The sequence below is a fragment of the Myripristis murdjan genome, chromosome 22 (assembly GCF_902150065.1).
Source record: "Myripristis murdjan chromosome 22, fMyrMur1.1, whole genome shotgun sequence".
Classification (NCBI taxonomy): domain Eukaryota; kingdom Metazoa; phylum Chordata; class Actinopteri; order Holocentriformes; family Holocentridae; genus Myripristis; species Myripristis murdjan.
Window position 1 is genome coordinate 21,204,811 of NC_044001.1, and position 16,903 is coordinate 21,221,713.

A 16,903-nucleotide genomic window follows, 5' to 3' on the forward strand; every position below is an offset into this window, starting at 1 on the left:
GTTGTAACCTTAGACTCCCAAAACTCAGGCTCTGGCATCACCTGATCATGCCCCAAAACAGGCTGTTTTCTATCCTGAGAAGGCCGGATCAGATGATATCAGCTGACAGTCGGTTTCTCAAGACAGCAGAGTTGCTGTCATCACAAAGGTGGCCAATGTCAACCTGCCCACCAGCGACTTGTTTGAACAAGGTGTCACGGATATCAAAGTTCTCTATCTCAGTTTATGTGCGATAAGAAAGGCTCCAGAGGGCAAAACAAAGATGGATTGCACACCGTGATTCAGGAATGAATGACACTGGTTTTGCACTACAGTATAATTTGTACACAAGGGAGTTATTTAGAATAGGAAAGGGGAATGAATGATTCAGGGTATCCCAAGTTGGATGTTTGGTTGTCATTAACTTATCTGCCTCCAGTACAGTATATTATTAATGCTGGTATCTTTATGGGTCCCAACATTTCTGGCAGCAGTCCTAATACATATTATTCGTGTCTGAGGAGAGTGAAAGTGAAAAAGAGGCATACATTTGTGAGGAGTGTTGAGAGCCATAACTGTGGTAAATGAGTATGGTTTCAAGTATACGTCTCAGAGGCTATTTTGGACTCCCCTTACAATCTTTCCATACCTCAAACAAGAAGGTTTATGCTCAAGGAGGCACATACAAGCTCTTATAGGTTTTCCCATATGTGGAGAACTCCCTGTTGCCAGAAAGTCTTATTTAGCCTTAACTTGGGATTTAATAACACAGAGTTTTAGCAGACATGGAATGCTATGAATCAATTTGTTTCAGCTGTCACTGGTAGATTACTATGTGTATAGGTAGTTGGGACAAGGAGTTTTTCTCAGTCGGATCATGTGGTCAGTGGGGAGACTTTATTAATTGGGGCGTTACAGGGACAATGAAAAAACTCCTGGCACTGGTCAAGATGAATGTGCAGTGTAAGATATTGATGGGAAAAAAATGTGCGCTTTGCTTTCCAGAATAATACCTCCCTGATCAGAGCCCAGTCTCCCTGTGGCTCCGCCAACAGATCAACCAAAAAGGAGAAGCCAGCTATCTTGGACTTGTACATCCCCCCTCCTCCCACAGTGCCCTACACCCCACGGTGAGTGGTCCCATTCCATCTGCCACCGTTGGATTTCATTTTTATCTTTTCTTACTTCACTTTTTAATCAGTAAATCATCGTTCTAAGAATACTTAGAACATTAAATTGCTGCTAAAATTCAAACACAAACCTTGAAACAGCTCAAGCGACAAATGAGAAGAAAGTCAGAGGCCAACTGCTCCCCTGCAGTGAGCGATCCGAGCGCCCCCAGCCATCCTCTGCTACATTCCCTTGCCCAGGCCTTTGAGGCTGGCGGATAATGAGTGTGTCCCAGCCCCCTGATCGCTTGTCTCACGCCTGGCGTACATCTCCCTCCCCTCCTATTGCACATTCTGTTCTGCTTGTCTTCATCCCACTCTGCACCCACCACCCCCTCTACAGTTGTTACGCAATGACCTGTTTCATTTGCCTCCTTCAAGGAGACCACAAACTGTTGCTGCCTTCCTTTCATTTGTCAAAGAGACTGAATTTGAAAATTAAGTTTGAATTTTTTATTTCACTGGAATTAGGCTGAAGGCAACAGCAGAACGTTATTTTGCTTGCACTTCATTCTAATCATGGTATGTCACTACTTGCGCTGTGCCTGTGCCAAATGAGTGAGCATTAGTTTCTCCATGCAGAGAGGACAGGACGAGCTCCTTCTCCAGCATCAGCAAAAGACCAAAGGGCTCTGAATCACCCAACTCCTTCCTGGATGAGGAGAGCAGAAGACGCTTCACCATCGGGGATTATGACAAGCTAGGCGTGGGCTATCCTATTGAGGCCAACGTGATACAGCCCAGAATGAGGGAGCACAAACCTTCGCGTGGTTAGTACTATCTCGATAGGAGAATGCTATTAATATCCTGTCAATGGATGCTGAATAAATAAAGGAATTATATAACTAATGTACTCATAAATGTTGAACTATTGTTTGTAGGTAAGCCCCGGCCCCTTTCCATGCCAGTGGATACCTGCCTGGGAGTGATAGATCCCTATGCTAAGCCCTGGACACAAGGAAGGAAAGGTAATGTACATGCACATGGTATGTTCAGATTGCAAGCAACAAACAGGCAAATGTAGCCAGTCACAGTGTCTCTTTTCAATTGACACCAGTGGATGTCATCATGAGCTTGTGTACCACAAAGTGAGCACCATAATATATATCTGATGTTGTTTTTTATTATGTGATTCAGCTTGGCAGGCACCTGCTACCAGTCTGATTTTTTTTTTTTTTTTTTTTTTTTTTTTGCCCCCATCTGGATATATGAATAAAGTTGGGTTACAGACAACTGGGAGCTGGTTTACTGTGAGAATTAATTTCTTCTCCATCCATTTGGATGGCAGTCAGAGATTGTGGGGAGCTAGCTACTCCCTAGAATTGCCTTGGCAAGACATTCGGGGAAAAAAGGAGTGGAAAGTCATTATTGCGATGGGTTGATACTCATTGTGCCATAGGAACATTGAAAAACTGTACTCGGCTCAGCTTTGATTAGCAGTGGAAAGGACTCATAATGTCGACATACTGTAACACGTGGCTGCCATACCTGCCTAAATGCTGTGTGACAGTGACCAAAAATGTGTCATGTCATGTTATGTGGAAAGTGGGTTGATTTAATTGAGGATCATTTACATTCAACTGACAAAAAATGTGGAAGAAGCACAAAATTTGATGGTTAAGTCTGCATGGTTCAGATTAGGTTAATAGCAAACCTAGTTATTGAATACATTAAGCCATCAGATGGATAAAGACTCAGTGGCTCATGTGTTTTCCAGTGGTTAACCGCTACAGTGTTGAACACCCTGTGCTGACGACAAGCTGACTTGTTTTATCTCTGCTTTAGGCGAAGACCTCCTCTATAGGTACCTGAGCAATGAGAGGATCCCCACCATCGCAGAGGAGGTTCCCTCAGTGTCGCCGCCCTACAGGCCTGGAGGGGACCGACAGCTAGTCAAAGGAGCTGACCACATCCGGGGCAGCCGCTACTACTCCAACTCAGACCTCCACAACAGTGCCACCATCCCCTACCAGGATGACCTGAAAAAGGCGCCCTTAGCCCCCGTCTCCAAGCGTGCCCAGGCAGAACGCTCACTACTGGTCAGTTGGATCACGCGGCTTAAGCTATTGACTCACTGATGATGCGCTTCCTGTCCGGGGCTTCCTGTTCCTGTCTTGTGTCCTTCCTCAGTGCCTTTGATTTTAATGTCCGGCTGTTTTTTGCAATTTTGGGCTCTCTCACACTCCTCTGTCCCCTACCTCCATACCCTCCCTGGTGTTACTACTGCTACTACCAACTACTACTCCTCAAACAAACCTGCTTTTATAGTACTCACCACATCATATCACCCCTTTAACATCGCCCACAACACCCACTCCTCCGCGAGCACAAGTCCCATCTCATCCTCAAGAGGATATATTCAGGTCTTGGACATTTTGGCCTTGTGTGCTGTGTATGGACTCCTGTGTACATATTAACTTATATCATGTTTCAATTGAGATGCTCTCTGGTACCATTGTTTGATATTTCAGTCATTGAGGTCGTCAGAAAACTTGTTTGATATTACTCAAATTGTGTGCTTACTTTGGTTTTATTTGTATCAATAAGTTAAAGAAGTAAGAGGAATATAATGTTAGTTTGCAATTTTATTTTACATTTTAATTTTTTCTTTTTTTTAATATAACATTTTTGTGATCAGTTAATAACAGTACCTACTGCCAATGGTTGCCTCTTGTAAACTATGCATATACGTCAGAAAATATTTTTATGGTCACTTTAGTCAATAAGAAGTCAATGCTGCATTGGTTAGTATGGAAAAGGATGTTTTCAATCTTGTCACCAGCAAATATTTGCTCTTGTTTCAAAGCTATGCACTCTGTTCTACACAGTCTATATCCTGTCTTTCAGTTTACTCTGTAATTAGCCACCTAAAAGGCCTCTACATACGGCTGGTTGACCCAAATAACTGGTCTGTTAAAAGTCCCGGACTATCTTTTTCAGAAAAAGTCAAATGACCCTCTAGTAGTTGATGCTATGGGTAGATAATGGGTCACAAGAGATAGAATGACAGTATTATCTGAAAACAGTTAAAAAGTGTCAAAAGAAAATGTTGCTTTACTTGCCTTTTGTAAAAACTGAATAGCATTTTATTAAAATGTGCAGTTCATTTCAGCGGTGCTTTGTATTGTCTTTATTTTACCATTGGTTATGTGATAATTTCTTATAATGTACCATTTACTGCTTTTGAGGAATTTGACAAACTATGATGAAGTATACTGCTTATACTGTCAATTTAGGATCACTTTACACACTCAAAATCTCAGCCTTTGCAAGAGCTGTCAGTGAAGGACATTTTTAGCAGTTCCAGCTTTTGTAGCTATAAATTTCCTCAACTCCCACAATGAGCTCTTAAGCTGACTGCGAGTTCAACATATAGATCCGACTAGCTCACTAACCTGTGTGACCTCTGAGGTGAACCCTGCGGCTGTTGTTGTAGCATGTGGTGAAACAGGATAGCTCATGTCAAGGTGCCTATTCTGTGTGCCTCAGTTGGTGATGGTTATGTAACTGCTTCACTTATTGATGAACCTTCAGTTCAGGCTGGGGCAACATATGCTCGTAGCAGGTTTTCCACCAGGGGATCCTATTTCCACACATATGCTCTCTTTAAACCTGTTCAATGTAAACCTGCCTGTGTATATTTAGGGGTCTGAATTGCATTGTGTTACCACCTCCACCATTTTCACTCTTTGGAAGAAGCCTGGGACAATCACCTACAAGCATCTTTCGGTGTCAGAGTGAAGACCGACTGCTGTCAAGAGGAGCCACTCATCTCACCCCCTTTTCCCTTCCCCGTCGTCTCTGTGTCTCTGTGCATGATTTTACTGGTTGAGTGGAGCCTCTTTCCTTATCTGTCTTCCACTTCTTCCTCTTTACATCGTTGCTCTGCCCTAGCTTGCCAAGCTACGGTCGCCTGCGGTCCTCACTAATTTGCACTTGCTGAAAATCTGTGGTCCACCTAAATACTACCTGCGCTCTGTTTAACCCACTGCTAAGTTTGCTAACCACTAACATGCTATGCCTGCAATTCAAAGATGAGTATGGGGGAATGGCATGCTGATTTTTTTTTTTTTTTTTTTTTTTTTGCTACACCACACATGAGGAATGACTTGCTGTAGTTGCTAATGAATCACAAAAACTTAGCAAGAGAGAATATGTATGTGTTGAATGACTTGTTCTTTACTTTTTCTTTTTATTCTTGGGAGGAGTAAGCATATGAATATGGAATTAGGTTTTTATTCCTGGAATGTGTCAACAGTGTAGGTGACAAGATGTTTTAGTGCTAATATTCATGTACTACTACACAATACGTCCATTGAATGTTGACTATTTTAGGAGTGTTAGTGCACCCCAGCTGAGTCTTTGAGCGACTATAGCATGACTCAACCTCCAACATGTGTTAACACATCAATCTCTATGTATCACAGGGACCCAACTGGCACTCTAGCAGTGACTTCCTCAACAGGTGAGTGGCTCTATCTGTCACACAGACACATTCACACACACACACACACATACACACACTGCTACAGTATGTAGTCCATAGGTCAGATGAGAAACATTAGAGCAGGCTATCTGGATGGGTGGGGCTCATCTCCATGCTGGGACGGACCGTCAGCAGGTTGTGGATGGGCGTGCCTCATTGGTGGGTGCACTATTTTTATGATTGCCACAGACTGTGTGCCAACGTACAGGGCATTAATAGACAGACAAACTGATGCCAAGAGCTGCAAAGATAACACCACTTAAGTGTGACCATAGGAGGGCATTGACTAATTCATGTACTTTATCAAATTTGGCAGCCAATAGGAATTGCATTTATAGAAATTGGCAGGGATCACTGGAGGTGTCTTGAAATTTAAATGCAGAGGGGGTTTTTTTTGTCCCTCAACAGAGTACAGGCCAGTGACTTAGTGCTGAAATATTGAAAGGTAAAAACCACAGCACCTGGCAAAGTAGTCATTTGGTATTAATGCACAACCTTGTAACCCCTACAGATATTTTAAAGACATTTTGTGCTTTGGAGCAGTAAAAATCTAACTTATTGCTGCTTTACAGGCTAATTGAATACAACCCTAAAGCATTAAATGGGTATGTGCACTTTTATATATAGGCTTTTTCCTTTTTCTTTTTTTTTTTTCAAGACAGTGTTGTCTCCCAGGACCTCCAGCATGCAAGATGTTCCAATACATCCCACACACCCACGTCTCCATCCTCCCACCTCCACACTCTGGAGCATCTTTAGCAATGTCACTGTTATGACAAATCGTGTTTCCTTCATGCATCGGACTATAAATAACACCATCCCACTCCACAATGTGATGCCATCGGAGGCAGCCATTCTTGCATCTTCCCATCCATGGCCCTTGTAGCTCTGGTGGTCTTGGATGTAGGGCCTGAGGAGGTGTGACTCCCCACATTAACACTGTGATTGATGACTAAAGGCCTTGTGCAACACCCGCACCCCTCCCCAGCAGTTCTATTCTCAGAACTACACAAACACATCACATCCCGTTCGTCACGCGCTTGATTAGCTCACATCTGCTCATATCTAGAACGTATAGATGATGCAGTAAATCTCGCGGATAAGCAATTGAGGTTAGACTGACTCATTGTTGACGGGGTAAAAATAAACTGATTGCAGTTTATGGCGAATCAGCTGACATTAATGCAGGCAATGGAATTTGATTGATGGTGGATTTAATCAAGTGTCAAATTAATTGTGCCATATCAGTCAAGAAGAACAAATAAACTCAAACACCTTTTTTCTATATGACAATGCATAAAATGTGATAGCATGTCAATTCATTTTCTGTGGCATTTTTCACAACTGTCATTTTGATGATTTACAAAAAAAAAAAAAAAGGCTGCATTTCTGAGTGGGAGGCAGGCCACAGCATATCTGCCGAAGCACTGGAAGCTGCATCTGCAATAAATCTCAACATCTTGACAAACCAGTAATTTAAGCAGGAGACAAAGATGTGAAAATTGAAAGATGAGGGACAGGAGAAAAAGAAGTTAGCAAATCGAAAGGCAGGAAAAACAAGCCCCAGACAACTTCATACCCTGAAATTGCAGGGCGAGGCCTCCTGTCTCTGTCTGACGTAAATCCAAGTATTTTGAGCATTGGGAGCGAGCATGTCGTCTACCAAGCTGCTGTGACTGGTTGCCAAATATATTATCTAAGCCACTGACACACCGACCATACGCCAACCCTCAAACAATCCCCACAGGATCTATTTTGCTAGCGCCAAATCAAAGTGAGCAGGATTGGAACATAGATAAAGATAATGAGCAGTTGCGAATAAGTTAGGGAAGCAGTAAGTACGTGTTTGAAATTCTCAGCCTGCCACTTTTGTCTGAGTAAACGCATAATGCTGAGGCTTCTCGGTGCACAAGGCTCACTACAGTGGAAGATTAATAACTGTGAATAATTACTATGAGAAACAATAACCAACTACAAGAAAGTTAAAATCACTTTTGGTGGTCCGTTTCCAACAAAGAGGATGTTTCCCATATGGATATAGAATACACAAACATATACCAGAGAAATACTGTCATATATGTTGCTTATATATGAACCCAACATATAAACTATATACCCCCTCTGGATATAGTGATACATGTGTTGCCCGTGTATATTGAAACATACACATGTAACTTAAATATACCTGCTCAACACACAGTATGTATATGACACTGGGGGGCTGTGACTCAAATGTATTACATTTCCACATGGTTTTACTTACTCTTCCCTCTACATCTTTCTCTCTCTCTCTTTTTTAACAGATACAGTCATCCACATATGCGATCGTGGTCCTTCTCTCAAGCGGTAAGAATACAGTGTGTGGCTATATGTCTCTGCACATACATATACATACATCTGTGTGAGTGACAGTTTGCTATCTCCACTGGCCTTGACCTCTACTCATTTGGCACGAGGAGGGCAAACCAAGGCAAGCACCTCAGTGACAGTCCCATCAAGTTGTACACATAGAGACAACACACACACACACACACACACACACACACACACACACACACACACATTGCTGTGGACCATGAGTTAGACTCAAGTAGCACATACCACTCATACACCTCCGCAGGGGTCAGATAGATAGAAAACAGAGTCACGGGTGACACGCAGACAAATCACACTTGTACAGATTTATGGTGACTTGCTGTTGTGCCAAACAAGAAAACCTTGACCCCGCTGCAAACCTCTGTACAAGATAGGAAGGCGGAATAATGGGCTGAATGGAGGATTATGTGGTGGCCATACATTACGCCAATCTCCGCTTTTAGTCCCACTAGACTTAGCAAGCTAGAATTTGATACCATCTCCAGCCCTGCCATCCCTCCTCCCTCCTCCCAGCATGAGATTCCCCCTGCTGAAGAATAGCCACTCTGTGTTTACCCCCACCCACCCTCTCTCTCTCTCTCTGTCTCTCTCTCTCTCTCTCTCTCTCTCACACACACACACACACACACTCCAAGAGTCTCGGGGGGGATATTAGCTAAGTGCCGTGACAATCCTCTGCATGGAGCGTGATGGGAGCTCAAGCCCCTACAATGGTGTGACCAATCTGCATTCTCGTGAATCCTTCAGGCCTTTGACATGAGTCGCAGGCGAGATTACCTCACTTCCCCCTCCACTACACTATAACTGTCCCTTTTTTATGTTAGTACCCAAAACAAGCATGTACATCCTTTTTTTTTTTTTTTTTTTTTTTTAAATCATCCCAAAGTAGCTTTTGTCTTAATCACAGAAATGAGAGGAGTAGGGAGGAATACTCGGAGGGGGGATGTTTTTGTTGGAGTTTGGAGGTAGCAGGGAAGTTATTTGATATGGATGAGAAAGAAGGGGTGACAAATGGAGGAAGGGGGTGCAAAGGGGAAGCTCCAGTGTATATGTGAAAAAGACAGAGGAGGTGGGAGGCTCTTCATAGTCACTTAGGGCTAATCACTGTTATAAGAGTGACTGGAGGAGATATGAGGCCCCTAAAAGTGAGAGAGACTATATACTGCAGGAGTCAGGAATGTGTCATGGTTTACCACTGTCCCAGGCCAGTCAGACGTAGCCCGCCACATCTGATCCTGCGCACAGATAGCCAGATCAGTCATGTTATGGCTACGGATGCTGCTCCACACTGAGAGAGGAAGGGTGTTGATAGCCAGGCCACAGGCTGCTCCCGGCCTAAACTCTACCCTCTCCCACAGCCATAAGTGTCTGTAACCTGAAACACTTCCTCTCCCCATTTTTCCCCCGCTGGTCTTTTACACTCTTTGCTTGTAACATTGGTGATTTAGGAAGTGCGGCTGACTCAGCGGGTGCAGCAAGAGCATAGCCATCATTTCAAAAGTGAGGACGATGGAATGTCTTTTTTAAACATAAAGATATATCAACCGCTTGGTGTGTAGTTAAAGCCTTTGAAACATGAGCAAATTCACTTGATTATTTCAGTATATTTATGATGAAATTGCAACAAAATGACCCCAAAAAACTTTTCCTTATACTTTTTTTTTTCTGGTAATGTCTTGTAATTTTTAAAAACTAGATTCTTGTTAGGTTTATTTATTTTTTATTTTTTATTTTTTTGGCTCATTTGCCTGTCACGTCCCTGAATTTGCTCAAGTTTAGGATGCTTAAATCCTTGTGAAAGGTGTCTGAAACATAAAGAAAGAACAAAAAAAAAAGTGGCTGTAAGTTGTATACAAGCAATGGCACAAGTGTAAATGTCATAGGTTTACCAAAATGGGATATCAACACACTTATGTGCAGTGGTACATGTTTGACCAGGCGATTATATGGGGTGGGTGGGGTGGGAGGGGTTTAATGAACTTAATAAGTCTTTGGTAACAGTAGAGATGTGCTGAAGGGTAAACCCGCCTAAACTCAAAATATTTTAAATGAGTAACATACTTTATTGTGAGTAGTGCCAGTCAGTCTAATATAAGTTACATAGATTCAGTCTGGCTACAGTTTATTCAAGAAAATAATCGCTTTTATTCCGTGCTAGAGTGCACAGAGAGACAGCGACACCTAGTGGTCATACGTCGTAACTGCGAGGATTTCAGTGAGAAAATTACTTTCACCTGTCCTGTGTGTAAAATAACAAAGTGTGGTGCGGTGGCAAGTAGCGCAAACTCGTTACTGGTTGTCATTAAAAGAAAAACAATGCATGGAAAGTGTTTCCTAAGTCACCGGAAGAGTCAGGAAGCATCCAGAAACGACTACAAGTCCCCGAAAAACCGTTTCCCTCCTGCATTGCAGTGTTACTTCTGTCTCACCGACATGCTCGCCAAGGTCTGGTCAGATTTTCGGCAAAGCATTCGTGCCAAAGTGGTTTTGTTGAGACTGTGGTGGCAGGTAGGCGTACGTGCAACATTAAAGAATAATGTCATTCCCAAAGTAAAAATGAGCAACTTAAAATATGAATTGTTTCAGGATAGAGGATGTTACAATTGTGTTTGAGAATACAATAACAGTCCTAAAATGTTGGCCTATTAGCATGTACAGGTTAAGTTAATTCGAAATACACGTGTTCATTCAGTTCTATGTTTGGCATTGAGCTCATTGTTTGTGCTGCTGTTGTACTGGACTGTATTATAATGAGAGCTGTTTTTACTATTCTGTCCCCTTCATGTGTTATAAATAGAGAGGCCAAAAAATTAGAAACACCTCTCAATATAATGTTGTCCAATACAAGACCTCTGCAAACTACAACCTCTATAATAAACACAGCATTAAATTTACACATTTTCCACAATGTCAACAAAAACTGGACATTATAAACTTTGTTAAAAGGTCGATTTTATGGCAGAGCTGTTGCATTGAGCTGCATTAGATTGTACAGGTGGACTTAATAATGTGGCCACAGGCTGCATATTGTGGATATAAGTACTTTTTTTTTTTTTTTTTTTTTTTTTTGCAAATATAGAAAATATTTCCAGTGTCCAATATTTACTTAATAATGACTTCTGTCTACATGAGCAAGAACGTACATTTTGAAAAACGTCTCTAACCATTTGAATTTGAATTATTCAGCCTGCCGTTTTCGTGCTTGCTTTTTCCTTCCCTGGTTGCATAAGCTACATCCTGAGACTCACTTGACATTTTTATTTTGAGAAGTAGCACTTTAACCTACAATGAATATTGATAACCAAATAGTTGCTTCCGTTTTTCAATTAATCTCCTCATGAGGGCAACACTTTAGCTCAGGAGAGATCTGATCTATCTAAAGTTCAGTCCAGTCAAAGTGAATGAAATGAATGAATTTAGTAAATGTGATTACACTTCCAAGTACAGCTCAAATCATAATAGACTATAAATGTACAAATAACAAGGAATATCTTAAGTGCAATGATTACTGGAATTGATTCTGCCTTAAACTTTAGAGCCAAAATTACTCTGAAGACAAGTATACAGGAAACAGTGCACACACACACACACACACACACACACACACACACACACACACACACACAAAAACACACACGTACACACAAACACACACGTACACAGAGACAGAGAGAGGCTTCTGCTGAGGTTTCCGTGGTGATCACCCCTGGCTTTAAGACAGATGGAAAATTCTCTGATGCTGTTTTTGGTGGTTCGTTGTCAGTGAGTGAGCATTAGAAGTACAGGTGATGCGGATGTTCAGCAGAGATTCAACGTTAAATCTTTGATTTTTGAAAGAAACAGGTAGGTGTTGACGGTGTTTTTTGGCTGTTGTCAGTGGGGTTTGGAGATTTAGCCTGTGGTAGGTGATTGACCATAAACAGCTGGAGCAGGGCTTGAACTCAAACCCCCGTGTTTATATGTGTGACCAGGCCGCTACCTGTGCTGTGCAACCTCTGAGGGCTGTGTAGCACGCAATCCGAGGTGGCTATGTGATACATAGACTCTTTGTGAGATGCATTAGGTCTACAAACAAGTGTGATACTAGAGGTTAATTTTTTTTTTTTTTTTTTTTACAAACACCGATTTGGCTGCATTGTATCGTTGCAAGCTTTTCAACAAAGTGTGTGGTCCTGTGTGTCTGTAAGGTTATCTCTATACTGTCAGACAGCTTTCTCATTTACTGAATAAGGAACTCAAGCACGCAGAGGAAGTTGGTCAATAATGGCAAGCTAGATTTCTCAATATTACCAACGTCACTGCCACTGCTAATTCAGGATGATACATGTAAAGTGTTTTGCTCTTAAAAAGCAACAACCTTTTTGGAAATGTAATACTAAATTGGCAAAAGTTCCGGGTAATCTTTGACTTGAATACTTGTGTACATTTTAGGTAAAGTTGAATGTGTGATATGGAAAGCATAACGTCTGACTCTGATCTTTGTGATACAAGATATGTGAGTAAGAGGTTCAGGCTTTTAATAATATGGATGAACATTTACTGTTGATCCTTTGGTGTGATTCAGCTCCATACTGAGAGCAGGCTTTCACTATTCCTCAGGGGAGGTTCTGTCTTGATGTGTTGTCTCTCAGTTAATGTCTGTAATCATATGAAGTTTGACAGGAATTGTTTTGCAGAAGGTTGTATTTTTTTCCCCCTTTGCATGAAAAAAAAATTACATTCCGTAACACCGTCTGTGACATCACTTCCTCTCAGCATGCTGGAGCAACTTTGCTGCCCATTTGTGTGTGGGTAGTAATATTGTCGTTGTGGCGCATATTAGTTAAGTTGTATCTTTTGGTTTCTTTGCTGTATCTCCTACCAGGCTGCCTTCCCCATATCTCTGTCCCGTCCCATGGCTGCTGATGACTACAACCCTGTAAGTATGACTTTTGTTTATTTAAAAACAAAATTAAAAAGGGGAAAGTGGATTTACTGACACTGAGTTTGCCCTCATCGTTACTGTTGAACTGCTACTGAAACCTTTTGCTGGTCTCTTCTGAACAAAAGAGTTACTACCTCTTCTCCTATTTTATAATGATAAAATTAAATATTTATACTAAGGGACTGTACATCATCTGGTGGCTAACTGGCCATTGTCTAGTTTGGTTTCAGTGCTAGTTTTTCAGTGAAATGTTTGAGGAAGAGAAGCTGCTCAAACGGCAGAGGAAGAGACAAAGCACCAGACTGAAAGTAAAGTCACAGGGGAGTGGTGTATGTGTGGTGTGTGTATGTGTATGTGTATGCATGCACGTGTGTGTGCGCATGTTAGTGGAGTGGAGCGAGAGAGCAAGAGAGCGCAGGCTAGAGAGAGAACAGGCATGTGATTCTTGGGGTGAGAAACAGGATGTTCCAGACTCCCTCTCAGTTATGGTGTGTGAGATTGCTTCTGTCTTCTTCTTATCTTCTGCATTTGGTCTCTTGACTCTACCATCTCTGACCTCCCGCTTTCTTCCTCTCCTCTAAGGTCTCCCTCCGACACAAATCAAGGAAGAAGAACCGAGGAGGTAAGATGTCACCCGGGTGCCACTTGGTGTCTCTGTCTCTTGTGCCCTCAACTATAATTTGGACCCGCTGTGGGCGTGTGTGAAGTGGCATGGCAATTAGGGTGTGCAGAGGGTTTGTGGCAGACATGCTTTTAGACAATGCTCAGCTACTTTCACTTCACTTCTGCTCTATTTTAGCTCTGTCCAGTGGCAGTGTCTTGCGAGCATCCTAGACGCAAATCAAAATTCATGTTTTTGATTTTTGGTTTTATGTTTGTGCAATAACTGGATTGTAAGTCTAATCAAGGAGCTATATTTTTTCAGTGGGTGAGTCATCTCTAGAACAGGTAGGCTTTACGAGACTCTATTTTCTGCTCTTAGCCACTGTGTGGGTTCATCTTGATACACCACTGCTGTTCTCACAATGCTTATTCCTTTTTTCAGGATTTTGTTTTTAGGTTGATTTGGGATTTTAACCAAATGGAGCTTGTGTGTGTGTATATATACACATACGTCCAGGCAACTTGGACTTTTTCTAGCTTCCTCTAATGCTTTACATGCCCTTGAGTGTGGTTTTGACTCTCTGCAAACGGAGGTCTGTGTGTTCATGTGTGTGTCTGTTTAGGCAATGGGACAATGAGCAGAAGAAGGATTTCGGTCAAAGAACTGGGGCAGCCGGACCACCAGGGCTGGCTGTACAGGAAGAAAGAGAGCAAAGGCTTCCTGGGCATCAAATGGAAGAAGTACTGGTTTGTGCTAAAGAAGACGTCTCTCTACTGGTACACCAACCAGATGGTGAGCACCCTCCTGATCACATCACTTCAGTTCTGTTCATTTGAGTGTAACACAGTTTCATTCATTGTAGATCTGCACAATTAGTCAATTATTGTCAATAATGTGCAGCATCTCTAAATACTGGAGATGTTTTTGATCAGAGAGAGTTTTTTCTTTTTCTTTTCATCTTTGGTCAAATAAGTTGCCTACAAATGAAGTTCAACAGTGAAAAAAAATTGATACTTTTCAAGCTGAATCATCATCACAATTTTATTTTGTGTTTTTTTTTTTTTTTTGGCACTGAAGATTTATAATCTAATTGATTTGCAACATTCATCAAAAAATATATATATATTTTGTTTATATCCTGTACTCCTCAAGATAGCAAATCAGAGCAAAAAACAAGTGAACATGTACATAGCACTTATTCTTTTTAACACACTGCACATTCAACACTTTCGGTGTGAGGCGCAGGGGATTGAAGTCTAGTCAGTGAGTCATACTTGTCATTACCACAGCTGTCTGCCTGCCTGCCTGTCACTGAGGAAAATGGCATGCTGTGTTGTCGCGTTTCCTGAATCTGAAGGTGTCACTAATGGCCCGTCATGCCTTAATACATGCACAACTGACAAACGTGGTTTACTGGCATGATGACTTGAGTAATATAACCCAGATGTGTCGCATGCCACTATCACAAAAATAGAAGAAGTGACCTGCCGCAATTTAACTGTGGGCGAATTTGTCAGGAAGTGGTATGGAATTAAGGGTTTCTTTATCGCTCACTGTTGTTGTTCAATCTGCGTGTTTCAGGCAGAAAAAGCCGAGGGCTACATCAACCTCACCGACTTCATGATTGACAGAGCCATAGAGTGCAAGAAGAAACAGTAAGCTCATTGTCATACTCACATCCGTTTCCTCTCAACCTCAACAAGTCAGGTATTCTCATGAGATAAGTAACTGACCACTGGTTTGAATTGTAAATGAATCATTTTTACATAAGACATCAAAGACCCAGAGAACATCCTTCCAAACAGAGACAGGAGGTTTCTGGTCTGACAACCTCAACTCTGAAAATAGAACAGAATTTGTTGACCACAGTGGTGAAAAGAACTGTATTATAAACACTGATAAGATGGTTTTATTGATGTCATGCACTGTATTCATGTTTTATCCCCTCCCTGCTGACCCAAGTGTAACTGTTCTCCATTCAATATTCCCACTGTAGTGCAATCAAAGCCTGCCACCCACAAGTCATGATGTTTTATTTTGCTGCTGAAAGCCACGAGGAAATGACCATGTAAGTCATATTAGAACAAACTTAGTGTATAGCTGAATCATGAGAAACAGAGAGCAATACATACAACACCTGCTAACCTTGATATTGTGTGGGATGTTTTCTGAAGAATCGTGATCTTATTTTGTTGGAAACATTGAGTTCATTATTTTCCTTTGTGTTTTTTTTTTTTTTTTTTTTTTTTGCAGTTGGTTAAATAAGCTCGGGCTGGCTTCCATTCAGTATGAGCCATCAGAGAGAAACCTTGAAACAGGTAGGCATTCATGATGATAAAAGATAATTTATTTATATGAATTATCATTGCTGTAAATGTGAAAATGTACAATGTAAAGGAACTTCCCATAAATTGTTCAAATTATTCCATCAATTTTGAACTTGTTTATTTTGTCTTAATTCTGTTTGTGCTGTGTTATGTGTTGTGTGTGTGTGTGTGTGTGTGTGTGTTTGTTTATTTATTTGTGTATGTGTGGGTATTCAGAGTGTTACAGTGAAGCCAGTGACCAAGAGGAGGCTGAGAGCACCGAGGTTCCCCCTCCTCCCTACTCTGAGCAGACCCTGCAGGACTCTCCAGATGCGGCTGGTCCACCTCGTAGCGAACATCAGGTCAGTCACAACTTGCATGATGTGTTCCCATCTCTGGCCTGACACAGATGGGCTTACCAGATTGTGTGTCTTACTTATTTGTCTCTATCAGGACACTCTTCCTCCGCCTTACTCATCCTCGCTCCCCAGCGAAGCCAACGGCTCACTTTCCTCGCCTGTCAGCACCATGACATCACAGAGCTCCGCCTCCTCGCTTGCCAAGCACCGGCAGTCCTGGTTAGACTTGGTCTCGCAGGCCTCGCCTCTCACTGGGGAGACAACAGTGGTGTGCTCGGCTCAGGTACACACACATCAGCACCCGCAAGAGGATGAGGAGATCCGGTTGGTTTTACCAGGAGGCTTGGTGCCCCAGGACTCCCTAGAAACAGAGTCCAGCGAGGAGCAGCCGGCTGCAGAGGGGCAAACACAGGAGGATGTTCCAGTCTCTGGAGATGGTAATTTATTTATTTTAATTCTGCGATGGGCTGGGCTTGGACTTGATCATACATATAAAGAACCTGTTGACCTTGTCTTCCTTCACCCCATTACAATGGGGCTGGATGGGTATTCATCTGTGGAGCTCAAACCATCAAAAACAATGACATGGATACCCGACATAATCCACAGCCATTAGGGGACAGGAGTGTCGTTGGGAACTATTTTCTGCTGAAGAACACTGTCAAACTGTATCTGTCCTCCCCCAGGCAACACAATTTGG

At 42.1% G+C, this 16,903-nt stretch overlaps 1 protein-coding gene across 1 annotated transcript in view; it reads left to right on the forward strand.

Annotated features, from left to right (window-relative positions):
* The window catches only part of LOC115354294 (connector enhancer of kinase suppressor of ras 3-like), a 49,125-nt gene that overhangs the window by 30,494 nt on the left and 1,728 nt on the right, over positions 1-16,903 (forward strand). Inside the window, exons 10-23 of the mRNA XM_030044619.1 lie at positions 985-1,109; positions 1,731-1,918; positions 2,030-2,116; positions 2,934-3,187; positions 5,576-5,613; positions 7,938-7,980; positions 12,875-12,928; positions 13,517-13,556; positions 14,161-14,330; positions 15,120-15,193; positions 15,535-15,606; positions 15,792-15,856; positions 16,082-16,206; positions 16,298-16,640. Coding sequence (XP_029900479.1) covers positions 985-1,109; positions 1,731-1,918; positions 2,030-2,116; positions 2,934-3,187; positions 5,576-5,613; positions 7,938-7,980; positions 12,875-12,928; positions 13,517-13,556; positions 14,161-14,330; positions 15,120-15,193; positions 15,535-15,606; positions 15,792-15,856; positions 16,082-16,206; positions 16,298-16,640 — 1,678 coding nt within the window. The remainder of the gene's footprint in view (positions 1-984; positions 1,110-1,730; positions 1,919-2,029; positions 2,117-2,933; positions 3,188-5,575; positions 5,614-7,937; positions 7,981-12,874; positions 12,929-13,516; positions 13,557-14,160; positions 14,331-15,119; positions 15,194-15,534; positions 15,607-15,791; positions 15,857-16,081; positions 16,207-16,297; positions 16,641-16,903) is intronic.